At 38.8% G+C, this 26,729-nt stretch overlaps 1 protein-coding gene across 2 annotated transcripts in view; it reads right to left on the bottom strand.

The window, feature by feature from the left end:
* The window catches only part of cobl (cordon-bleu WH2 repeat protein), a 57,244-nt gene that overhangs the window by 29,439 nt on the left and 1,076 nt on the right, over positions 1 to 26,729 (bottom strand). For both annotated transcript variants that reach the window (XM_029452289.1, XM_029452288.1), the window contains 6 exons: positions 12,572 to 12,766; positions 9,555 to 9,765; positions 7,263 to 7,491; positions 5,531 to 5,575; positions 4,692 to 4,780; positions 4,291 to 4,362 (listed from right to left, as the gene is read on the bottom strand). In XM_029452289.1, coding sequence (XP_029308149.1) covers positions 4,291 to 4,362; positions 4,692 to 4,780; positions 5,531 to 5,575; positions 7,263 to 7,491; positions 9,555 to 9,765; positions 12,572 to 12,759 — 834 coding nt within the window. In that variant the 5' untranslated portion in view covers positions 12,760 to 12,766. The remainder of the gene's footprint in view (positions 1 to 4,290; positions 4,363 to 4,691; positions 4,781 to 5,530; positions 5,576 to 7,262; positions 7,492 to 9,554; positions 9,766 to 12,571; positions 12,767 to 26,729) is intronic.

The following is a 26,729-nucleotide window of genomic DNA, read 5'->3' as shown; positions in this document are numbered from 1 at the left end:
GATGAAGCGTTTAGCTTTGTTATAACAATCTTATTATCATTGAAGCTCGTATCATGAAAAACCCTGGTTTCATGGCCCATTGCCCAACTTTCATAGTACATAGTAAGGTATCTTGCTAACTAACAAACATAAGATTTGTCAGGACTCATATCACTAGCAGTGTTGATGTTATGGTTAAAACTGACAACTGTATTATAAGCATTTATTTCATATCTAGACAAACTTTTAAATTGATCTCAGAGGGAGCTCCTGAATAATCTACAGTGTTTTGAAGTTAAAAAATGCAAAACATGCATACATGCACATACTATGCATGCAATCAGCATTGCGGAAAGTAATGTATTGTCCATTCTTCAGTCACAACAATAATTGCAACACTTATTTGACAGAGTTGAAAGTGCACCGGCATTTTCAAAGGGTAGCTGCTTCTGACCAAAGCATTGGATCAAAAAATGGTTTTCAATATCTGATCAAAGAGAGCCCAAAGTGCTCGTGAAAATCTGAATCGCCCCGTGGCTCAGCTTGGTACAGAGCCTTGGCACAACGGGGGAACCAAACCACGACTCACCCCCCCAATGATCTAAGAAAAGAACGGTGTTTAAAAGCAGATTAATTGATGCGTTCAGACAATGCCTGGATACAGCATAAAGGCAGAGCAAAAAGGAACATAAAGTTCAGGTCATTAGAATGAATTGGACCCAAGGTTAGATTATCTCCCAGTGGGAAGGGATGGGAAAAGGACAGTACTACTAATAGAAGAGAGCAGACATGTCATCAGCTTTTTTTCACATTGGGGAGTCGACATTTCATATTTGTGAAAATATGTTTTGATGATATTTAGATTTTTACAGCATGCAAAATTATATTTTAATGGTGAACGAGTTGAATTTAAAGAGTCAAAGTGTAGCAGGACACATTTGTACTTTTTGTACTATTGAACAAGTTCACATCATTCACCAGGATTATCATACTAAGACTATTGCCTTTGTGTTAAGAACTGACAGTAAATATAATATATAGTAAATCTGCAATACATGAAAGGATAAAGAAATCAGAAATAAAGGGGTAAAAAAACACATTCAATACAAACATGAAAAAAAGTACATTTAACTCAGTACAACCTGACAGCGGAAAAAAACAACGATCTAAAGTATTACATACAAATATTTACTGACAATGTTCCCCTGTGCTGTGTGACTGACAGGGGTAAGAGCAGGGTAAAGGGGGAGGTGGGGTAGATGGCAGATGGGGACCGACAGAACAAAAAAGAAATGTTAGAAGTGAAGATTTCTATTTGTAGTCCTAAATAAAGGAGCTTGCTTTCACCTCACCAAAATATAATGTTCAAAGCAGAACATTCACATGAACTCTGTCTGACTTTTTCACCTTCTCTGTTCTACTTCTTCCCTCTGGTAAAAAATCTGAAATCTGTCAAAACAGCAAGAGAGGAGAAGGTAGCTATAACAAACATACTGCAGCATTTGGGAAGGAACCCAAACTCAGAGTGACCTCATAATTACAAAGTGCCTAACTTAAAATGAACCTCTTGAACTTCTACAGAACTTCTTCATGAGGAACATGACTTACAAACTGTATCTCCGGGGAATCCCCAGCAGCCTATCAAAATGTCAGGATCACTCCCTACTACTCACACTGAAAGTTAGTCTTACTTCAGCATAGAGGACAATCCTCCTACACCTACTTTGAACAAAGAGAAGCTCTCCTTTTACAATATAAAACACACATCACTGTTAAATTGATGACAACTTGCAGTTGTTCTATATATTTAGAAGACTTACATGCTTAGCAACATACACAAACAAACATATTTTATAATTATAAGAGCAGGCTACATGAAATGGGAATGTTTGTTGATCATTTTTAGAAGATACTTCAGGAGGGCTTTTGGATCATGAGCTGAGTGCATCTTTGGGTCATACTTCAATATCGATTTATCAGAATGCATCCATATATGTCTTCGGAGTAATATTATCAAAACTATTTTAAGCCACAAAGAAATCCTAGAAAACCACGAATATGTGTAAAATATTTCCATGCACAATCTTGTTTATTGTTGGGAAAATTATTAAATATGAGTGTCATTGGGCCTTTGAGGACCAGACAACGATTGTACAGTTGTGAGTCTTGCTTCTGTGACTGCATGTCATTGCTGTGATTAAGGATGTTGACAGATACGATGACAAAACCTATACAATTATTTTACTCCTACAGTATGCCTAAAGTAGAGCAAAATTCCTGACACTTTGAGAATGTTGGTTAGAGCCGATTTGCTACTCAGACATACTTGATAAATATGTGCCAATCAAAAATATTTCATACAATCAAAGTTAATTTAAGTCAGCTGCCTCAGAATCAGCACAGCCCTATGACAAGATGCTCTCTGACCATGTCAGCGTCCTAAGACCACACACACACACACACACACACACACACACACACACACACACACACATACACATGCACACACACACACCGACACACACACATGCACACACAGTAGTTTAGCCCCTAACAATTAGAGATAAGAGGCTGGGCTTTTAGCGCTAATGTAGCCAAGGTACGGTAATCTGATGCCTTTAGGCAGATAACACTGTGTGTCTATATGTGTGTGTGTGTGTGTGTGTGTGTGTGTGTGTGTTTGCTTGTGTGCACAAATGCATGTGTGTGGTTTGATAACAGGCCCTGGCTGAGAAACAATCATATCAGAGAGAAAAAGCCCAGCTGCATTAAAGCCCACTGGAAAGGGGAACATAGCTGAGATATTGCTCCCACTGTCTTAGATACATTTCAGTGTTTTGAATAGATTTCACATCAAACTAATGTCACATACATTAGTTTGAATGTTTAATTCATGCATTGCTGCCATAGTGTTCCTTTGCATGTCTCTGTCTTCCTCAATTGTTGTTATTTATTTCAAAAGGAAGACGTGTAGTCAGAAATATCTGATGCTATCTGATATCAGAGGACGAGGAAGCCTCAAAAGAAAGCTTAGACTTTGGAGAAGATGATGATGATAATGTTGACGGTGAAAATGATTCGTTGTTGGTGAGCCAAATGCTCGATGTTGAAGGAAACACTAAGAACAAAGAGCTAGAAGACCATCCAGAAGCTTTGTGCTTGGCGGAACAGTGAAGTAAACCAGAGAGAGCCTGGGAGTGTTTTTCCAGATAATACAATCAAACGCAGTATTGATCTGAGGTGAGCCACAGATGGCTGCTGCTGAACTGAAGTTCATGGTTTCAAAATCAAATTAACGTCATTGAGTTATAGATATAACAAGTAGAGAGCTGCTTGATGCAGCGTCTAAATTGTCAAACACATACACTGTGTTTGTTGTCGGGAGATATTGTTGTGGTTCCAGATTGTTGTGAATCTCCTGGTCATCACCAGTCATAGAGGCGGCTTCTGGGTTGTCTAAGCAGCACTGATCGTGCTCCTCTTTGCACCCGTGAGTGCTAACAGACTGCTGACTCATCTTCTTGAGACACTTGCTGCCCTCTGGAGGACATATGTGCACATGACCATACTTCAACAATCAATTCTACTGGAGCAACAATTCCTTGGGCCATATTCTGTGAAGAGTTTAAAGATAATATTTCAATCTGGCATATTTCCCATAAATGTAGCTATTGTGACACTACTGCTCATGCGTATTTAAGAACAAACATAGATTTTATGTGAATCGTTTCAAACAATTGTCCTATCACATTATGATTATTGGCACTATCAACTGATGTAAGAATTATTTTAAGAATCATTTATTAATCTTTTTACTCCATATAGTGTCCAAGATAATAAAAAGGTGACTTAATGGACAAATAACAGTTTGATCTGCCACTTGCTGCGCCGCACACACAGGAGGCACCACCTGTATTAATGGGCCGGTCTAGCAGCAATCTAACAGCATCATAAATTACATTTATATAACCAACCAATAGACATAACAGACCCCCCCCCCCCCCCAAAAAAAAAAAGAAACATGTGACGAAACCAAACTCTACTGCCCGACATGTACAAGTACAAGTACTGCCTTTGTTTAGCTTGTCTAATTTCTGTTGTGGGTGCAACTAAAGATTCAAAGAAGTGTTGCTCCATCCCCATGGTGATGTTTGAGGTTTGTTTGTAGTTTGTGCTCAAATAATATTGCAAAGGTGTTCCTGTTATTCTGTCCACCCATAGTATATGATTGGAATCCTTCAGAGACGAGTAAGGGTGAGATCTTTGTTTTCACTTATCGCATCTGGACACGGATGTGTTAGGAATACTTACATCGTATTGTGTGTCTGTATTTTGGATTACTTTATCATCACAGCCATCCATGTCCAAAGATGTTGTTTCCATCTGTAAACGGAAGGCACAGCTAACATGCAGCATTCAACTGTTCAGCCATGCATTTAGCCTGCCTTGGCTATCATTCTGAATAAATAGGAATTGCATGCACCACTCAAGGTTAGTTTGTTCTTTATTACACATCATATTTCTAATGGAACTTGTGCAAATGAGTCACTGCTGAACTTTGTGGAGTTTGTATTCTGCATTCATGAACAATGTCAACTTTGATAATATAATATAATTACACAGCTAAAAGTGAAATTATTAGAGAGACATGAACACAACATCATAAACAGATTGCTATTAAAAACAAAACAGCAAAAGAGAACTGCTCTGACCTTGGTTTTCCTCCTGCTGAACTGGAAGATACCCAGGAGGCCTTTCTTCTCTGCTCTGCCCAAACTGTTAGTGCTGGAGTGGATAGAGTCTACGGAAAGAAAAAAGAGTTGGACATGATAGTGTAAGTCTTAGAATCTTAGAAAAAGTCCATGAGGAATTCAGTACAAGTGATGCCAGCATGCATAGGTTAGTTTTTTTATTTAGAGGCTGACATGGCAGTAGAATACTGTGAACTCTCACATGTAGCCTATTTGGTTTGATCCATATGATATACAATACATTTGCTTTACTTCATTTGTGTGCACTTGTAATGGTCATTTAAAAACATTTTAGAATGATCTACATGCTCCACATGTTTTTATTCATTCAATTAGAACTGAACAGAATCAACTACTGAGTTTCCTCAGCAGAGGGCGCTATAGCTTCATTTATCAAAGACCACTTCTACGTAACCTTTGCAATCTACAAAGCAGCAAGTAAGAATGTGTCATGATAACACTGTTGGCTGGAGGGCAGGGAGGGAAGGTAAACTAACCATTTAAAAAAATCATACAGCTATACTACTGGGTTATTTGGATTCTGAAAAAAAGCAGAAGTAAGTTGTTATAAATCATTAGAAAATTGTCTTTGATGCTGTTAACACAAGTATCAAAATTACATTGACATTAAACCGACAAATTGTTTCTTTGAAGACGGATGACTAACAACCAAACATGCATGTCCACTGAGCAGTACACAGAGCAGGGTTAATAAGCAAGCAGCAGTACGTTGGGTTTAACAGCTACATCTGGTTGGAATTAGCAACACTGAGACAGACAAGACTTATCATGACTAATACCTGAGTAGTTAAGAGCAGGGGCAGAAGCCATTCTAGGCTGGAGAACTGAAAAACATAAGGTTCAAAAACACATGAAGTCATTTATGGATATCTGACCTGCATCAAAAATAATGAATCAATCTCTATTTGCACTTTTGTAGCACCACACATAAATATTTGTGTAGATTCTCCTTGGTAAACCAGCCTACGTGTCCTTCATGATAACAATGACAGGTCGAATACCAATCTATGTAATAATATTTGACCATAAAAATGACACAAGGTTCAAAATGTTCTTGCGTATATCCTTTATGACCATAAACCACAAGCCTTCCCTCTGAGATCACCCTCTGGGAAAAAAACAATATCTATAAATATGAGTGGGTGTGGACTGTTACTATGGTAATGAACCATACTATCAGATCTCAGACCATATTTCAACTTCCTTCGAGATAAAGGATTAGGTATTCTACTTATAGTACCCCCAAGGTTCATTCAGATGAACACAACACACGTTAAACTTTTACTTTATGCTATGTCGTATCTGCTGATCGTTAAACTAATATTGACTCTGACTGCATAGAACTTTAAGTCGAAATGAGCAGAATACAATGTAATTGTGGTTTTGTGCCTCATTGCACTGGAATTCATTTAAATAGCTTCGACTGGCTGACGATGTAGGATTTTATCAGATATCACGATAGAAAAACACTGAAATAAAGCCTCATTAACAAATTCTGAATTACCATGTAAGAAAGAACAGACTCCCACAATGCTGCTATTTTTTATTTATCCTTTATTAATGCAGAGGTACCTTATGAGTTATGATTACCTTATTAAGTTTGTTTTTCACTAAAACATTATGTTCACTAAAAACAGATGAGTGTCCTATTTGTGACGTAATACAAATATGTGTTTCTTAACTAAATGTATGTTAAGGTGATTTCAGTATGTTTTAGTGCCAATTTAAGAGTTTTAATCATATGTTGATGATTATCAGGATAATATCATGAATCACAATTATTTTGGCCAGAATAATCGTGACATGAAATGATCATATCGTCTCATGCCTACTGTAGATGGTAGGGATTCAGGCTCAGCCGGCCCACCCTTGTTCTATACAGCCCACCTCGGTTTGCAAATCTGTGTGGAGGCTTTACTGTATATATATGGAAGGCTGATTTAAATCAGTTGGTAGGGAGTGGAAGTGGGACTTCCTGTCCCTAACCAGAAGCTCATATGACAGAGAATGAAAAAACATTATACGAGTTCTGTTGTGCAACTTTCTTATTCTATTCTAATCTAATTGTAAACCTTTTCTACATTTCCCTAACATAATCTTTTTATTTTATTTCACTTAATATGTATTTATTCTTTTGTATATGCATTAATACATTTTTACAAAGACACTGTGTTTACTAATTGTCTATGCTAGAGTAATTAGGGATGATATTTATTCGCAGGCCAACATCAGATTTATTTAGTTTATGAACATTAGCATAAACAAAGGCTTGGCTCTATTCAATTTTAATTAATTGAATCCAACAAAAGGGATTTTCTTTAAAATAACTACCGGTATATAAATAATAATGTAAATACGTATTTCCCCATTAACATCCTATCTATAAATGATTTTATTATTTAAAAACGTGGCTGTGTGATGGGAGCTTCCGTTTCAATATACATAGTACATTGAGAAATTAAAAAATGTCTGAGCTCCAAACATACAATAACATAAGTGGTTAAGGTTTACCTAGACTCTGATCGTGTACGTAGAGCTCCTTGATCCCCAGGTCCAGCAGAGATTTGTCCAGCGGTAACTCGTGGCGTCTGATGCTGTCCTTCAGGAGCAGGACGTGCTCAGGGTCAAACTCACACTTATCACAGATGACCGGTATCAGAGCCTGGAGTGGTACCAACGGGTTGACCCGGACCACTGCCTTCTGGCTGCCGTGGTAGTTCACCATCAAACGCACTGTTTTCTGGGGAAGGGAGAATGGTGGAATAAATTAGACATTAATGTCAAAGTGGATAAGATAGAAGGCTCCTTGCAGTGAACCAGCAGGATTGTGAAAAGCTGCACGAAGTGGACGTCCTCTGTTGGCTTAATCTCTACTTAAGGACAACACAAGAAAAGAGGTTTGCCTTGAAATAAGACAAAAATAATCTAAACGTACTGACTGACACTGCAGAGATATGATATATTTGATTATTTGAGCAAGTCAATGACAACAATCATAATATCAACAAATACATCTTGGACATAATAATCAAAGAGCAGTCAGTATAGGTATTATACAAATATTATTTTTTTTCTTATTTTTAGAGTAAGAACAAAACATGTGAAATGTATAACATGTGGAAAGATGAGAAGCAGAGTGATACATATATCCAAACAGGCAAAGACACTCAAACAATGAGTAACTTAAGGTTAGACTTTGGTTGCTGGCAAAAAAATGAACATTTAATAGACTAAAGATGATGGTGTGTGTGTGTGTGTGTGTGTGTGTGTGTGTATTTAGGTCGTTAAGCCTACACATTACATAGTGTTCTATTATGGCGAACTGACGTGCCACTTTGTATAGCCGTCTTTATCACTAAGTGGTTCACATCAGCCTCTATAAAAGCACACTCAGGAGTCAAGAGCCTGAAGAACTCATAAAATGCCTCTTCACTTGGTGGCTCTTCAGTGGCTTTCATATTTCAAGTAGAGAGACATTCATTGTTGTGTAAAAACGGTGCTTCAAATACATGTAAGCACTTCAAAAAACTTCTGCAGCAGGACGTTAGTTTCACAGTTAAAGAAGAAAAATAGAAAATCCAACTACATCAATTTAAAAAGGTGATACTCATTACAATCGTTACTGTCATTGTTTCTATTTCTGGTACGTTTTATGACTCGTGTACCAGTGAAATGTACCAAGCTGTTGTTGCTTGAGGCTAAAGTCTGCCTTCAATTAAGAATTTCATTCACTGAATACTTGACTGGATGCAAGGTTTACACGTGTATTCATTGTTGGCTGAATTAGTGGTTACTTTTGACAACATTATACTGATGTTAAATTGTATTATATAGTATATAATAATATATATAGTATAGTATTTTACTGAAACGTGTTTCCTACATTTTGTCCACCACATTCATATCAAAGAGAGTAGATTTAATATGAGAAACACCTCTAACTATAACACAATGCAGTTCAACAAGTGTACCTGATAAACTGACCCCTGAGTGTTCACTTTCATCACACTTGGATAGTTTTGTTTTAAAAGCTGAGACTGGTGGTACAATGAAAAGAGCTAAAACAGAGAAGAGGGGTGACTGAACTAGTGTCAGTCTCTGGCCTGAGGCCAGGTGGGGTCAAAGGGAGAGAGAGCAACCAGTGAGCCCTGAGAAGAGCAGAGAAATAATGCATGGTAACTAAAGGTAAGGCACTCATCAAATATTCAAACTGTAGGAGGAGAGCAGAGGAGAGGCAGAGAAAACGGGAGAGGCAAAGAGAACAATGCTCAATAGATATACGTTCAGATTCATACATTCAGTGAGTTGTAAAAACAAGAAAAAAGGCAGACGTAAGACTGAAAAACCAGTGTATAAGAACCGACTCCAATGTCATGCGAGGCCAGTTAATCCCAATTGTCTTCCTACCTTAGCATGGGCCCTTACAGGTTTCACTGGCCTTGCTTTCTGCCAGCAGTCAGAGGTAAAGGGTAGAGAGGGGAGGGACGGACATTACATAGGGCTACAGGGTAAGGAACTAAAGTACATGCAGACTGCACAACTCTTATATTAAGGGCTTTTCACATGCATTCTGGACTACATTAATCTGCATTACAAAAAACATATTTCTATGTCTTGTTATCATGTGCACTCTTATTATTTAATTTGCAATTATTAGTTAAAACGTTTGCTGCCTCTGTCTCAAAACAAACAAGAATCTGAGCGGGATTTAAATATGCTGTGACACATATACAATCCTAAATACAAAGCACATACGACAAAAGAAACATCCAGATCAAAGTATCAGGCTCTGATGTAACTCACCTCTGGCACTTTGGGTGCTGGTCTGCGCACCACTTTCTCCTCCCAGACTTTCTCCTTGATGAGGACACAGGCCACGTTGAGGGAGCCCAGCAGCGCGTTGGGCTTGAACCCCAAATTGTGGCCCTCGGGCGACAGCAGCTCCAGGGTGTGCAGCGCTGGATTCAGGTGGTGGCGGCTACACAGCTCGACCAGCAGGTCCATAAGTGCCTTGCTGAGAGAGGGAGGAAGAGAGAGAAAGGTGGGAGGAGGAGAAAGTGAAAGAGAGAGGGGAGGAGGTAAGGAGGAAGAAAGAACATCAGGAGGAGATGGGGAGAGAGGGAGAAAGAGGGGGAGGCAGGAGAGAAGATAGGGTTACAAAGCCTTACACCTAATTCACCTAGAAAGGATGGATAATTAGACATACAGGATATGATTTTGAACACAGTCCTGATAGCACCATGAATTGCGCATAACTTGCAACACATAAGATATTGTGCTAATGATATTACAGCACAAACACACCCATACAGTTTTTGCTGAGTGCAATTTGCCCTTTTTTCTGTGGCAAAGTATAAATGTTGCCTTTGCACCAAGAACACAGTAGGTAGAATAAGAGAAGAAGAAACATTACATTTTCAGGCCGTGAGCTACAAGTTCCGACGGCAAGGTGCAGAGGCGTTCCTCAAAACTTCAGGCAAGGAATTTAAACGTGAAATAGAGAATAAACGTATTTGGGATATAATATGCCATGATCACTGGAAAGTCTGCGCTTCAGTTACATTACCAGCAGCTAATGATTTAACTTTAACTGTGTGTGGCTATTAGTGCTCGGCTGATCTTTGTGAATTGCACTGTGTTTGCAATGAGATTTAAAGAAATACACGGTTTCTTTTTGTCTCATTTGTGCAGGGTTGGCGGCCACAAAAAGCCGTGCATCCTTTCGTGCACACGCCACTGAGTTGTTTTCACAGACATGCTTTAGACTGAATGGCAAGAGCACAGATTTTGACATGAAGATTAAAAGGCTATCTATGTATTGCCCTAATTATTGTAAAACACACACAAATCAATCCATATGATGACAAAATACATTTTTAAGCCATTTGCAGCCTCTCAAATATGGTGATTTCCTGCTTTTTTCTGATTTATATCATATTGAACTGATTATCTTTAGGTTAGTGGACTGACAAACTGTCATTTAAAGACTTGGACTTTGGGAAATGCACTATTTCCTGATAATTTATAAACTAAGCGATTAATCAATTTATCTAAAAAATTACTTGATAATGAAAATAATCGTTAGTTGCAGCCATTAAAGATTTGACAATTTAGAAGTGGTCTGTAACACCTAGATTACTATTTAGTTATAATATTGACATTGACAAATGTCATATGTAAAATAGGACAAATAGCTGAACATGAGCATAAAACCATATAGAGAAGAACTTCTCTTTGAAAGATAAAAGAAAATGGAAGAAGTCACGTATCACCTTCTGATTTCATCTTTATGGTTAAACTCAAAAGAGCCTGAGACAATAAAAGTGCAGTGATAAAATGTAGTGGCATAGAGATATAGTGACAGGCAAATTGCAGTGTACTTGTTGATATGACAAACTACGTATGTCCATTAAGCCTCAGGAGAAGCTCTGACCTCTGCTTTGTGTGTCTGTTTGTGTGCGTGGGGGTGCAGCTGATGAGGAGGCCTGCAGTACTACCTGTCAATCCTCAGATAAAGAAACCAAGAGACAGTCTCCAATGTTTTCTGGGAACAGCCAGCTCAGATGACAGAACTGAGAGAGATACCAGCTACAAAGGACACCATTGACAATCACTAAAACATGGACACAGTCTACAAGTAAGACGACAATCTGCCATCAACAGACCCAGTGTCCTGTGTGTGCTTCTGAAGATGATTTTACAGATTGTCTGTTCATCAAAAACAAGTCCCAACACAATCACTATCCAAAAGGAACGATCTAATGTAGTATTCAATATATTACAATATGAGGTAACGCATTATCTACCTTTAAGGGCATTTAAGGAGGTCAGGTTGGGTTGGGGTACACTGAGGGTTAAAAAGTTAAGAGCTCATTATTGAAATGTATTGTTTAAAAAATGTAATTCTCTGTATCTTGAATGTGTTAATGCACATTAAATTCTGGAAAAGCAAACTGTATACTATAAAGATAAAATATAACTGTAATAACATAATCAGATCTGTATGGTTTAGTATTAGCATCGATACTACAATTATCCTACAACAGAGCCATAGAAATGGAACTATTTTGAAACATATATTATATACATAACATATATGATGCTTTTTAGATTTATTTTTTTTAAAACAGGTATTGCTATCTTACTTAGCCCTGTTTGTCCATGTTCACACAACACATTGATTACAGTAATGGTTGGGTGTGGTGCTACTTAGTATAACTGCACACATTTATGTGTTTATGACACCTCGGCCTCACTTTATATTTGACCATATGAGTTGTTATTGAGCAGTGACAGAAGATGAACTTTAATCACAGCCTTAAAGGTAAAGGTTACCAAAAACTTCCACTAAGTGTAGACATTTCCCTATTTTAAAGAAAAAGGTACCAACTTACTTTTCCTACTAGTCAGAAGTAGCACAGAGACGCCTACTGGTCTAAAGTTTATCTATGGTTATTAAAATACCACTATGTTGATTTGTGCCAAAGGAGAGAACCTCATTAGAGGCAGAGAGCATTAGCAGGACGTCCTTCATCTGGAAACTCTCGGGGACAAAGCTTGTGCTAACACTGGGAATGGGACTCCTTGACAAGGCCCCACTGGCACAGCAACCTCTCATACCGTTTTTCTGGTGACTGGCCAATCAGGCAGGTCACAACACAACATCATATTGTTCAGATAATATCTTCATAGTTATAGATTTACATCATTTCAAGTAGATATGAATGGATGGACATTTGGCAGTCAAACAGCACAGTATTCACACGTTCACAAACATTGTACCGCCAAAAGCATTGTAAAAAACCTCTCTGCCCTCTCACCTGCCATCCTCAGTTACAGAAGTCTGGTATCCCTGTGGTAGGGTTATCTGTAAATCCACAGTGGGCCTCAGCATGTTCTCCTTGGCGTCCACGCCTGATGTCCCTCCCCCATCAGGTACAGTGTTTCTGAAGATGTGGCGTGGGGCAGGTAGAGGGGTCTGCGGCGGAGGTGGGGCACGTGCCTTCATTCTCCTCCTGGGAGATGACAATAGCAAAGATACAAGGAGGATAATGTTATTAACTTTTCAGGTGTTTGTTGGAGTTTTACTACATTGTGAGTAAAAACAGGCATTCATTTTACATGTTGTATTACATTTACAATACAGAATTTAATCTGTTATCTGAACCATGAAGGCACAGGATGTAGTATCGCTTCTTTAGAAAAACACCATCTTAATCGGAGGCACATTCGGACTCACTTTTATTCTTTCTTATTAAAACAAATGAAATCATTAAGATAATGTGTGTGTGTCATGAGTTCAGTCTTAGTCGAACAGCACAGCCTCAGCAGCAGCCTGAATACCGATGACACTTTACTGTGTTTCCGTTTCTGTTTGTGACACAAGCTTTCCCTTCCCTTAGATTACATAACAGCCTACAGTTATGCTGAGCTCATCCTTTTGGTTGACAAGATGATCCAGCCCTGAGCAGCTGCTTATTCAATCTGTTCCCAACACGCCCCTAAATAATAATTGACTACTTCATAATAACACCCTCTCCATATCACTCCTAGGAAAATTAATTACAGCCTTCGTTGAACGCAAACAGCATCCCTCATCAAATATCATCCCACCGCTGGGCAGTTGATTTAAAGTCATACTCAGACAATGCAATTAACAAGTAATACTAGAATATGAACATTAGGTTGACTGACTTGCAACGATCATATGTTTGGCAAAAGCGACTGAAACTATGTGAGAAAATTTTAATTTTAGCATTGTACCACAACTATTTTTGTCGCATCAAAAACTACTCAAAGCAGCGAGGTATTTGGTTGGCTCAGGTACATTGTGTTGACAATAGCTCTATTAAAACAGATAATAGTGCAAACCACACTCAAGCCACAGCTTTGGGTGGACATGAGGCAGATGTCAATGACATGTTGCCGATGAGATGCTGCTTTCTGCACATTTGACCTCGGCTTAACAAAAAACTGTCCTTGGCCTGACACAGACAGCTGATTAGACAGAAAATGAAACACTTCATGACAAACTAACAATGACAAACAGCTATTCTATAGCACACATTTCAGCACGCCCTCCCTCTCTGTAGAAAAATATCCCACTCACGTCAAAGATTGAGTTTGTGTTCCAAAGGAGTTGTATATCAGGCCGTTTATAAATCCAAGAATTAGGCACACACTGTCAAAGAGAATGTGTGTGTGTTACATCCAGAGGTGTGTTAACCAGTATTCTTCAAGGTACTCCTGCCCAGCGGAGGAAGAATGCTTGTGAACATAGCACAGTAAGCGGACTCTAACCTGGCTGAAGTTAACCATTAACAGCTAAGTCGGATATCAACTAACACTCACCCACAAGACCCGTAATGTCATTGACTCATTATGCAATGCAGAAGGTGTTTTCAGTGGATAGTACATCATGGGATTGACAGACTATACTTCAGGGTTTGACAGCAATGATCACAATATAGTCAGGAGTTGAATCACTGTGCAGATTGTTTCTGATCACTAACTGAAATGTGCTCTGACTAAAATGTTGCATTTCAAAACATACAGTTTACTCACAAGAAATAAAGAGAAGAAAATGATTTTCACGAGCAGCTAAGAGATGATGGATGTAAATGGATGAGAGTTTTGTATTTTTCTGGTCAGTCTGTGTTATCGAAGGTAAACAGAACCGGGCTCTGTGGAACTGTGGGACTGGGACCCAGCCAGGCTCAACACAGTCAGCTAGTATCCTTCTCTCCCTCTCACTTGCTGTTTTTGTCTCACCATAACATTTCTCTCTCTCTCTCTCTCTTTCCCTCTCTCCGACATGCACAAAGACTCCTTTAGGAAAAGCCTCGTCTCCCACAGAGTTAGAATGGGCGAGCAAAAACAGAGAGAGAAAGAGGGAGAGAGTAAAGGAGAAGCAGGGAACGAAAAGCAGGAAACTCTGCTCCGGCACAGGGGGGCAGTAAGTGCTGAGCTGCTTCAGGGACCGAGTTACAAATGGGCTCACACACGCACACGCACACACAAACACACACACATACACTAATGTTCCTTTCAGAACCACTCAGTTCTTTTCACCTGACTAAACATCATATACAAGGATATCTTTATTTCACTTTCTTCTTTTAAATCTAAACAAATAGATGCTGAATTCATCTCAAACTGACAAAAGGTGCTATAGACTCATGTGGTCTTGAAATCATCCAGCATGTGAGCAGCTATAAAACAAAGTGAAGAGAGAACGCAGTAAACAATATAACGTTTATGTATTATATTAAATAGGAATTTGACTTTTAACCCTCTTCCCCAGCAAAGAGGTTATTAAAATGAACAAAGATGATAAAGTTCTAGAAAGTAGCATAGAACACCATTAGCTATTACAGTCATCGTCGAACAGAAAAGGCACAACCTGACAGGGCACGCTCATTAACGTTTCATTTTACTCCTAACCCTAGCTCTTCACCCAGGCCAATGGACTAAGTTATCCCCAAACATTGTACCATTATTTTTCTGTTATTGTGTAATTTGTTCAGCCTCCATATGTGTAAAGCGTATTTGGGTCCCTTGAAGGAAAGGCACTTTACAAATGCAAGCTATTATTTGTATTATTATTATTATTATTATTATTATTATTATTATTATTATTATTATTATTATTACCCACAGTAAATGTGTCCGGACACAGTTTTGTGGTTCATGATACTCTGTGAGATTAATTTAAATTGCATTCTCACTTCTGAGATCATGCTGGTTACCAGCTATAACTGAACCTCAAATTATCAGTGTTGATGGTAGAGCAATAATCTAGCAGTGACACATGCTTGGTTCAGGTGTGTGTGGTGGAAAGTTTTAATCAAGTCCTTATACAAATGACCAGTGAAGTGTATAATACTGAAATGAAGATTCTTGAGAAGTTAACTTGTCTTTGGAGTATTTATTATTTGCCAAGAAGGATCATCAATCACACAGAGTGCAAGCAGTCTGCGTGAGGAAGAACCCCGATACAAGTGTGTTCATGTATTTTAAATACAGTAAGTGTCATGATCGTGATTTTATATACCGGTATCCTGTTTTATTTTGAAATGTGCACTCTCCCTGTCTGTGCGTTCCCTCTGTGATTGTTGATTTGTTCCTCCTGTGTACGTTCACCTTGCCCTTGTGTTTTTGCTTCTCTCCCCAGCTGTGTCTCGTTCCCCTCGTTTAGTGTCTGTGTGTATATATCCCTGTCTGTCCCAGTGTTCCTTGTCAGTTCGTCATCTAAGTGTCACCCTTGTAGTAGATGTCTCTTCGTGCTTCCCGTGTCATCCTGGTTTGTGTTTAAAGTTTTACTTTTTGCCTTATTTTGTACTTTAGTAAGCTTTTTGGAATAAAGTCCTCTTTTTGTTTATCTCCTTGTCTGCCGTCTTACATTTGGGTCCTCTACTTTCCCCCCGCCGTGACAGTAAGGGGAAGGAGTTGCAGTTGCTGTGCAACCCACAGTTGCAGGTGTTAGATAGACAAAATAAAACAGAGAGGGGAGGGGGAGAAGATTCACCCATTTGGGATAGACACGAGAAGAAAGGGTGGGAATAAGATACAGTTACAGAGATATGGTGGGAAAGACAGAAGTTCATTGAACCAAGTATTAAACAATAAGAATTGAACATAGACATGTGAAATGTTCCATTACATGTGTCTCTGATTTCATTCTTAATGACTAAAGTGCAGGTCAATCTTCCAAAACCCTGGTGTGTGTCATTAAACATACAATAAGTCATTTCTCAATCAAAACAATAACAAAAGAGGGTGTGGCGGATCATGGGAGACTGTAATTGCAGTCAGATTCTCACCGTTAGAATTATTTCATTTTTCATTTTCATGAAATATTATTGGAGAAAAACTGTCTTTAATCGATAGATTTCATAAAACTTAACAAACTGGGGTTTGTTTATGAAACGGGAAGAACGGGTAGCAAAGGGAGTAAACCAGTTGAAAGGACCACAGCGGCCCATTGTTGATCTCATGCTTTCAAGATATGGCTCTGATAGTTTAAAACATTTACAGAATGGTGTGATGAATGTGATTTCCTGGCAGGAGGGTCGTTAAGTACGGCACAGATACGGAAACTAGGCATGATCTCCAATGTTATTTTATACTATTTTAATTCTGCTATTTTTATAATGGTACTTCAGACTCAACTCAACTGTGATTATTGTACTGTAAATGTCTAATATTGTACTAATTATGTTTTTGCTGTGAAGCACTTTGGGCTGCAATTCTTGTATGAAAGGTGCTATACAAATAAAGCTTATTTTTATTATTATTATTATTATTATTGTTCAGGATCTTTTTTACCGGGAGCCAAATTATTCACAGAGGTATCTTCCTCTCCAAAATAAACGGACCTGGTGAGTAAAGCTGGTAAAACACTGAATAAAACAGTTAGGCTATGAGCTAAAGGCTAACATTAGCTTGGCATGTAGTGCTAGTAAGTGAAAAGAGTATCTGTCAGTGTAAAGTTTAAGTGGGCACAACCTGTTCTAACCTTCCCTTTGCAGGGAGACGTAGGCCTATACACAGCCTACCTGTCATCCTATTTTGCTGGCTGTCTGCAAGCCTCTTTAACAGATTAGTCTGAGTGTCTGCATGTCTGTGTGAGTGTATGTGAGGCTACCTCCTCCCTGACCCAAATATAACTGTGTTCACTCTGATCAAGGATCTCAGATGCCAAGCCTGGGTGTGTGAGTACTGACAGTGTAAAGATACAGATCAGCGTGGACACAGGAACAAAATTAAAATTGCAGAATTTCCAAACTGTCCTACAGAGAGATGGAAAAGGTGTCAGATGGTGTCAAATTAAATACTCTTCAAATGACAGGTTTGGCAAGATCACTGCAACCGCAGAACCCACTGCGTTTACAATGCAAATCCATCAACGTCACACTCAGATTACTGTTGTTAGTTGACAAGGTAAATTACATAACACCGCTCAGACACACTGGAGACTACCTAAAGGATTTGCTATGGGAAGAAGCAACTGTCAGTGACTGTATTTATCCCAGCCATGGAAACACGGGCAAAAAGTTCTCACTCTGGAAGGTCTTAAAATAACGGAATATATTAGTTTAGGCTCTGAACTGTGCTCTGTCAGCACAACACTCACCAAAATAAATTCCATTTACAAGTGTCCTGCTTTTTTTGTTGGAAACTATTTTCTCCTATCCCCATGCCCTTCAATTTGTTTTCAACAGTTATCATAAAGACAACATTCAATTATTGTGTGTTTATGATATTTTGCTCACTTTCTTAAGGATCCAGTCAGCAATTCCAATATAGTTCTGTACCTACAGTACAATGGTACAGAATTCCACAAATGGGACCGTATGAGAAAAACAGACAGACTGGTCCACTCTAAACAACGACGTCTGCTGTGGATGTGAGTAAATTAAACTATGATTTAAGGCAGCAGACAGAGCCACAGTGACTCATCAAGTCAGTAAGTCAGACAGATGGACAGTAACTAAGAAAGACAGTCAGAGACATGGGCACCCCGTTAGATCCGAGTCTGTTGTTCTGTGACAGACAATACGATCACTAAAACAATGAGCCACTATCCTCTAATGAAGACAAACAAGTGTGAATGGAGCAGATTATTTGGGCAAAAACGCAGCGCTGACTGACCTACATTCACTATGACATGCTTTGTGCATTCTAATTTAAACCAAAATCAATATGGCATGAGCGCTCACAATATTCTGAAGATGTCGATCCCAAAAGTTAGAACAGAAATAAGCAAAAGATCTTCTTCCTGCAGAATACTATCACATCTATTTTAAAGGATCAAGAACATTTGGAAATGGAGGATTTTAAATGCTATTTTCATCGCCACACACGTACACAGCACAGCACACACAGTGAAATGTATACTCTGAGTTTAACCCATCGTAGTATTAGGAGCATTGTGGGGGTTCAGTGCCTTATTCAAGAGCACCTCGGCAGTGCCCAGGAGGTGAAGTGTCACCTCTGCAGATACCAGTCCGCACTCCATACTTGGGACTTGAACCGGCGACCCTTGTCAAGTCAAGTCAAGTTTGTGCATTAGCTCTTTTTTTGTATTGCATATTAATTGGATATAGTGCTAACTCATTTGTAGTGTGAGACAGTTGCATTTGTCTGTATTGTTTGTGTTTATTGTTGTATATGAGCAAAACACTGAACAAATTGAACAGAGTATAACTCCATTCTGTCATATTGCTGAATGTTTACAAAAAGATATACAAAATGGCTTCAGTTCACGATCATACCTTTAAAAAAAATACAATATTATTTTGGAGACGCATCAGTAGAAACATCCACAAAGTAAGCATGTTTACCCCCGAGTACCACTTGGAGTCCACACCCACTTACATGGAAGCACACACACTTGTCTGTGCACACACTTGAGTTTTAACCTCCCGTTGTGCAGTAGACACAGTGTGAGTGATACACATCCTGGACCCAGAGCCACTCCCCTCACACTCACATGCACTGTCCTGCTACCTAGCCAGCATACCCCTTGGGTGTCATGGTGTCCCCATGGCAACCTATATTTACCCCACTTGAATGCGTGGAAGAGTGCAGACCTCCGTTTAGTACCAGCTGTCGATTTCGGATGCATGCACACAGTGACCCAGAGAAAGAGAAGCAGAAAGAGTTATGGGCACAGAAAGCAAGGGGAAGACAGACAGAGAGTGTGAAATACTTTCTGTCTTAGAAGTGAGTATCGGAGTCATTTGAACTCTGTAAAGCATTTGTTTACAGTTGCTATAGCCACACAAGTTCCTAATTCCGCATATGCCTTGATGCTCATATTACCAGCCATGTGTTTGAAAACCCCACCCAACTGCAATGCCAAGTAAACTAGGTCAATGATAATGATAGTCTGACCCTCTGCTTTCACACTACAGAGGTGGTCCACCACAACCCCACCCCACCCCGCCCCCATAGTTACAGCCAGGATAATAAAATATGCAGTCAATTAGAGCAAATTGAAGTACAAAATGTAGAAATATTTGTGTTTGAAGCTCGACTTGTATGCACAGTTTTAACATAACATTCATTTTGAAAAAATGACACCAATTTGGATGCATTTCAAATGTGTTTGGTGTGCAAATTAATCAGGGATAAACATTTAACATTTTCTTGTAAATGAGCAAAATATATGTTTGCATTCAGTGTTACTCATTCAAAAAACATTTGCAATCGTTTAAAGCATTTTAAATGCAGCATTGTTTACATACAGCAATCGCTCGATACCCAAAGCCCAGGTATCGGTATCGGGACTGAAAAAGTCTAGGTGTTGTCACGTTGACTACTTACATAGTGTGAACCCTTTAGTATAACTTCATATCATGTCACCAACTTGCCCTCTTGCAAGTGTGCATGAGATAAACAAAATGGCTCCACAGCGCAACTAGGGGTCTAAAACTCCCCAGGAAACCTTTAACAATGCTCCATATGTGAATACATGCAGTGTATAATGAAAAGGATGGAGTAACAGACAAGATGATTTTTAACAGTTAAACACTTACTTTTACAACAATCACATTACGTAATAAATAAGATTTATCTAGTTTTATCAATTTTACCAAACATAACAGGAAATCAGCATAAGCGTGACATTAGGGTCTATTAGGGTATTTGCATTTGGCTCCACTCTCCAAACAGCACTAAGCCAAATGCCATGCTATGATAACAGTATGTGGTTTGCAATAATTTCACTACATGTGCATACAAACTGTACTGTACTCATCCTTGTTTCAATGGAGGTACAGTTCGGCTGCTTTAAAGAGAATGCCATGTTTATAAAGTCCCAGCATTTCAAATAGGAATATTAGTCTTGAGGTGTTTTTTATCAGGCAAGCAGGTTAGAGCTTGGCACAATCTGTTAAACAGGAGTGCAGAATCAGTAACAGTAACATAATAACCCACGGGAGATTTAAAAAAAAAAGAAAAGAAAAAGACAACACCGCACCTCAGGTGCTAAATGAATTGTTACTCATTGGGATCAATTAGGTTACTTACACTGCTTCCAGTTATTTGAAGGGTTTACGTTCAGGATGTATTTACAATGACCTCAGCCAGGTTAAGTCAGCAACTTGTGATCCTGGAGTATCTATTTCACACCTACTTAAAGGAGATACATCCACTTACTATAACAGCACCCCAGCCCATCCTCTCCTCCTCTCACAAAGTCATCTTGTCCTCTTGTGACCAGTGACACAGAGGCACGATGTGACTATTCAACACGAGACAAGACAACAATAATTCTACAAAAATAGGAGCAGGAAGCCAACTCGCCCTTCTGTCTGAGCAGCTGGACAAAAGTCTTCCCTTTTGAGACAAACCACATATGATTGACACTTCTGTAGACCTTTGCCCAAAAGGTTTTCTATAATTTCTTTAACGTCTCAGTTGTTTCAAGCCATTGAGCCTATTTCATCTCCAGCCATTTTAATGACTGAGGTGGATTCATGGAGTAAAATAAAAACAGGTTTTCTTAATGTTCATAACACTTAGTGTAAAGATCAGGCCACTCTGCACTCAAACAATGAGCTGATTCCTTCTGCAGCCCATATGTGTCAGCTGATCTACTTAACTAAAGGCTCTTGATCCTCTGACATTTCAGATCAACTCTAGAAACAAATATCAAAACATCATCCCGATGTCCTTGTGTGTCTTGATTAATACATATTCTAACTTCAGAATTAAGCTCATAAGGGGAGATAAATTAATTAATAAACATTTACAGTGTTTTTATAAGTGCAACAAGATATGAGTTGTGCACTGTGCAGCACCTCAAGTAGACATAACACTTGTGGGTGTCACACGGGTCCACAGCTGAGGAAAAGCAGAGGGGAAGAGGGAAGGAGGGATAAGGAAGGTTGGTAAGAGGCAGAAAGCCCCAGAGAGCAACAAGAAAGGGAATAGAAAAGGATAGATGGGTGGAGTCCAACATGAGAGAAGAAAGGAAGGAGAGATGGAATGTAGAAGCAGAACAGCAGGAAATAATAATTAGTCTGTTCTCTATTCCCTAAGCAGCTTGTTCAATTAGAGAGAGCTCCTGCTGGAGAAACAAGAAGAAAAACACTTGTGTTACAGATATTGTTGGTTTTAGCAGACGGGCGCTGCTACTAAGCACCCCAGGAACACAAATCATTGTGCTTTAGATCAAGCTTTAGATAAATGTCTTATCTTCAATAATGGTATTCACTGCTGGATCCAGTTTTTGCATGGCATAAGGTTGCTATTTTACCAAAGCATCAGGTAATAGGAAGATAAATATTCTTTAGTTTTCATTGTTGCCCTTTTCATAGAAGACAACACTTAAAGATAACCACGCCCCCATAATTTGTTGAACATGCCACCTGTTGCTGATTACTGACACAGTGGCACAAAGTGGTTATACGTTGTCTATAATCGAGATATCGGTGGCGTTAAAGAGCTCAACACGTGCACAACCATCACAAGAGCACTCCGGCACCTCTGCCTTATCGGGAGATACTACTGCTATGGCACGTCAGTTGGTGTTACAGGAGTCCGTCCAATCTGTGCGCCAACACATGCAGTCCTTCTGTCTTCCTGCCTTGACGAACCCACATACCACAGTGACTAACATATGACTGCAGGCTTCCAGAAATACATCTGAGCAGCCCATAACAGCTGCATAATAAGAGTACAGACAGATACACTCCACTACAGATACTGGACTGAGACTGAGGCATACTTTGTTGTTAAAGGTGTTTGCCAAAGCTTTCTTTCACCAAGGAGAGAAGTTGACACACAGCAGAATAAAGAGTTGTAAATGTAGCGGGGCCTAAGGAGCACAGCAATCTATAAATACGGCCCGTCTAGATGTCTCAAATGTTTCCGATGTATCATGGCATGGCTTTGGAGAAAATACAGTCAGAGAGCATGTACTGCTTTGATTTGTGCGCAGACCAAGAACCAGTAATTAGTCCTACTGTGCCTGGCCTTATAACAAACTCCTACTTGGAGCGTGAACCACACTAGACGTTGCTGTAATTGTTAATGACATACCCATTAATTAAAGATTAGTGAGATCTCATACAATGTGAATAAGGGTAGCACTTTCAGCACTTGATTAAGAAGTTAACTACTTCATCTCATGTATGTTCAGAGGACAAAGTCATAAATGGAACAAAGTTTAACCATAAGCTTTATCAGCCAGTCTTGTGCTATATTTCTACACTGACTCCCAAATAAACCCACAACTTGAGCAAAGGTTATAGACTTACAGTGTGTACTTTGGGTCAAGCTTCTATCCGTGCAGAACAAGTGTGTGGAAGCATTGCATCCACACCATCTCTATTTAAAACAGGATGGATGAATGTAGATATCACCAGATGCATACTGTACCACTGCCAATAACGCATAGCCTCAAATTCTCTCTCTTGTGCCTATCTCCGTTTTCACAGGAGTTAAATTTAACCCATCATAAAAATAACCCCAAATATCCAGATGTGACCACATACATACGCTTTGCTAAAAGTAAATACAGTATAGCCTTTAGGAAAAAGAGAAAAAGAAAGAGGGAGATCCCTTAGTCAGCAGGGCTGAGCTCGTGGCTGACCACATGAACCTTCAACTTCTAAATGGAGAAGATTTTGTGAAGGATAGGGTGGGGAGCTTGTGTCTGCATCCGTCTCAAAATGTCACATAATTTGAGACCTCAGAAGAAAAAGACACAGCACTAAGGGATTACATTATTTTACAACCCATAGTCTCTCTGTGAGAGTATTTTAAGAAACTGTATGGACTGACAGACACACATGGCATTCAAATACCATGCAAAGGGTGAGACTGACATTTTAGTTCAGAAGCACGGCTTCAAATCAATGAGCATTTACACTGCAGCTAGCAACGGATGTTGATGTCCTTCCATATACAGTGCTCATGAGTGCACACAGGCAAACAGGACAGTTGGAAGCCAATAATTATCTCTGGGTGTGTTCTGAGGACGAACACACAGTTATATGTAATCCCATACTGTATTTATCTGTAGAATATGCCAGCCTGGTCTTCCTGTGGGTGAGTTTTAGAACTGAATAGACACAGACATGAGGCTACCTCTAACAACAGATGCATTTCAAATAAAATGTGTGACCTACCAACAGCGAGGCAGATGGCAACACAAAGCAGGATGTTGAGAGTGATTAGTGGAGAGTTTTTATTCTTCTAAATCTAGAAATAAGAAATTCACCAAGCCTACTATACCGATAATAGCAACACATGTGTTCTCTACGTAAGGAGGTTGATCATCACTGGGGACTGAACCATGTAACCAGGGTAAACTCACAAGGTGTTGACGTCACACACATGATTATGCGTCCAGAAAAGACAAACAGAAAACAGAAAAGGTTTATTTAGTTTGTAAAACACCTTGAGGATTTAAAAAATAAATTAAAAAACACAAGCGAGGGATGCTGTGAATTTAGAGTTTATTAGAGCAGTTCCCTTTTAATTCTCCCTGCGTTTTTTATACTAGTCTGTTGCTTCCTTGTTGCTTCTGTGTGTAGTGGGTACTACAATTAGGAGAATGTAACACAGCCACATTAATCAGAGGCTTCTGGACTGAAACTCACTCAACACACAAACAAGTATATAGGCGGACACACATGGTCCAGACATGTAGAGGAAAACACCAGTGTGCTAATAAGACTAAGACTATTGTGTATTCTGCAGACTATACTGTAGTTTTAATGGAATTACTAGACACCATGCTCCAACTCACACACAAGATCAAACATGTTATCAAGATCAGGTTCAAATCAGAGGCACTTCAGCTGCCACATTTAAAATATATATATATATATATATATATATATATATATATATATATATATATATATATATATATATATATATATATATATAATGATAATAAGAATTAGGTAAAGTTATTTTAATGACATTAATTTTGCCTCAGGTGTGGAAGCAAGAAGCCAGATCTTGAGCCAGATTTGAGATGATCTTGATCTCAGTGCGCTGTGAGAAATCAGTACTCATCTAGTCTCTGTGAGGGGAGGAAGTTGCCTTCTGTTTTCCATTCTTAATGACAGGCTTGTAAAGCTCAGAACTAAGGCTTTATTCAGGCTGCCTCACCACTCCTGAAGTACACTCTCCGCCTTTCTAAACACTGACACACATTCACACACACACAGCTCAGATTTCAATGGCGAGGATTTCAAACAAATCTCACTTCCCTCAAAAAAGCAGTCTCTTCCTTCTTTATTCGTCTGCCTAGTGACCGTACAGTGTGTGTGTGACTGTTTTCATGTATTTTGTATTAGCTGTGTTTCGTTAGGACTGGGCTATGTAGTAAAGTAGCTACTCCCCCATGTAATGACGAAAGAGAGATCCCAACACAAAGGGAGTTGTCATGGTAATTTATATGGACAGAAATGTCACACACTGACCGGATAAAAAAGGGCATCTTGGGTCCACTGCCAGCTGACTCTGTGACCAGTCTACTTTGTAATTTGGCCAGAAAGCTCTTGAGTGTCTGAAATCACTGTATTTAAGAGTATCTGGTTGAAGGGACCTTTACTTGAAAGATCAGAGGAGAAATAGAGCGAACCTCAATTCACCTCATCAACACTCTTTCTAACAGTATCACACCCTACTCGTGTTGCCACTGAAGAACACCCATGTATTATCTGCGCTACACTGCTGTTGAGCCTTCACCACAAACCTACAGTATAGATGGAGATGACGGTCCTGAAGAGCTAATGCATGATAGATAAAAAAAAAAGTGTTGTCCTCTAAAGGCCTGTCAGAATAATTACGTTATCGACTTATAGTACGACATGTGAACATGCCCTCGACCATTTTTGCTGAACTCGGTATTGCCCATTGTGTTTGCATGCGTACTTGATTAAACAAAAAAGACACTAACATGATGCCAGAATAAACAGCAGGGTTTTACTTACTATTATAAGACTATTCATCTTTTGGTTGTGTGGTTTTATTTTATTTATTTATGATATTTTATTTTTTTCATATTCCAATTTATTTTTCTGAATATTCTTAAGAATTAAGAGTTCATTGCTCTACATTATTATTATTATTATTATTATTATTATTATTATTATTATTATTATTATTATTATTATATATTATCATTATTACGATAATATTGTTTTTCGCAGTTTCTGGGACAACATATCATCCAAACAAAAGCAGTTATCATGACAGACCCAATGATAGCACATCACACAGAAACCACATCTCTAAACAATAATTACAAGGCTGACATAAGAATTGATGAAGTCAGCAACATTTGGCTGTATATTGCACAGCTATTACCAAATGTAGCACCCAAGTACCTGATCAGTGAGCTCCTCACAAAGACATTAAAGCTAAACTAACTAAACTATGTCCATTGTAATAAAAAAAAGAATGTTTTAACTGAGGGCATCGGAGGCTATAGTGTGACCTTTTATCTCATACCATTCTATCAATGAGTAAATATGAAAAATAACCAGATAAGTTAATACAAACTTTACTCATATTTAACTGTAATCTACACTTCATTTAAGATTGAAAAACACTTCCATGCACTTGTCCTATCACATTGACAACTGAAGGGCTAAGAGTTGTTTAGCGCTGATGTAAAAGTGCAATGAATGAGTTATACTGTATGGACACTGTTTTCAACAGTAGCATATCGTGGCATTACAATTTACTCTCAGTGACAATTCAAGGTTATTTGTTAATGTGATAAGGTGATGACCTTCCATAAAGTCCCAACAGCTTGCAATAAAAAGGTAGGATGAAAGGAAAAAAAGCATCACTACTGTACCATATTGTCCTCACAGCTTATGTTGTGATGAAAGTACCAGACAGAAGCTCCAGCCACACCCCAAACAACACAATTAAAAGCACATTGTGGACAGCACCAGTTGTTGCTGTTATTGTTCCATCAAAAGGCCATGCCAGTTTTTC

Source organism: Cottoperca gobio, chromosome 16 (assembly GCF_900634415.1).
Source record: "Cottoperca gobio chromosome 16, fCotGob3.1, whole genome shotgun sequence".
NCBI lineage: Eukaryota > Metazoa > Chordata > Actinopteri > Perciformes > Bovichtidae > Cottoperca > Cottoperca gobio.
The sequence above is the reverse complement of the archived record's forward strand: the minus strand, read 5'-3'. Positions and strand labels throughout refer to the sequence as shown.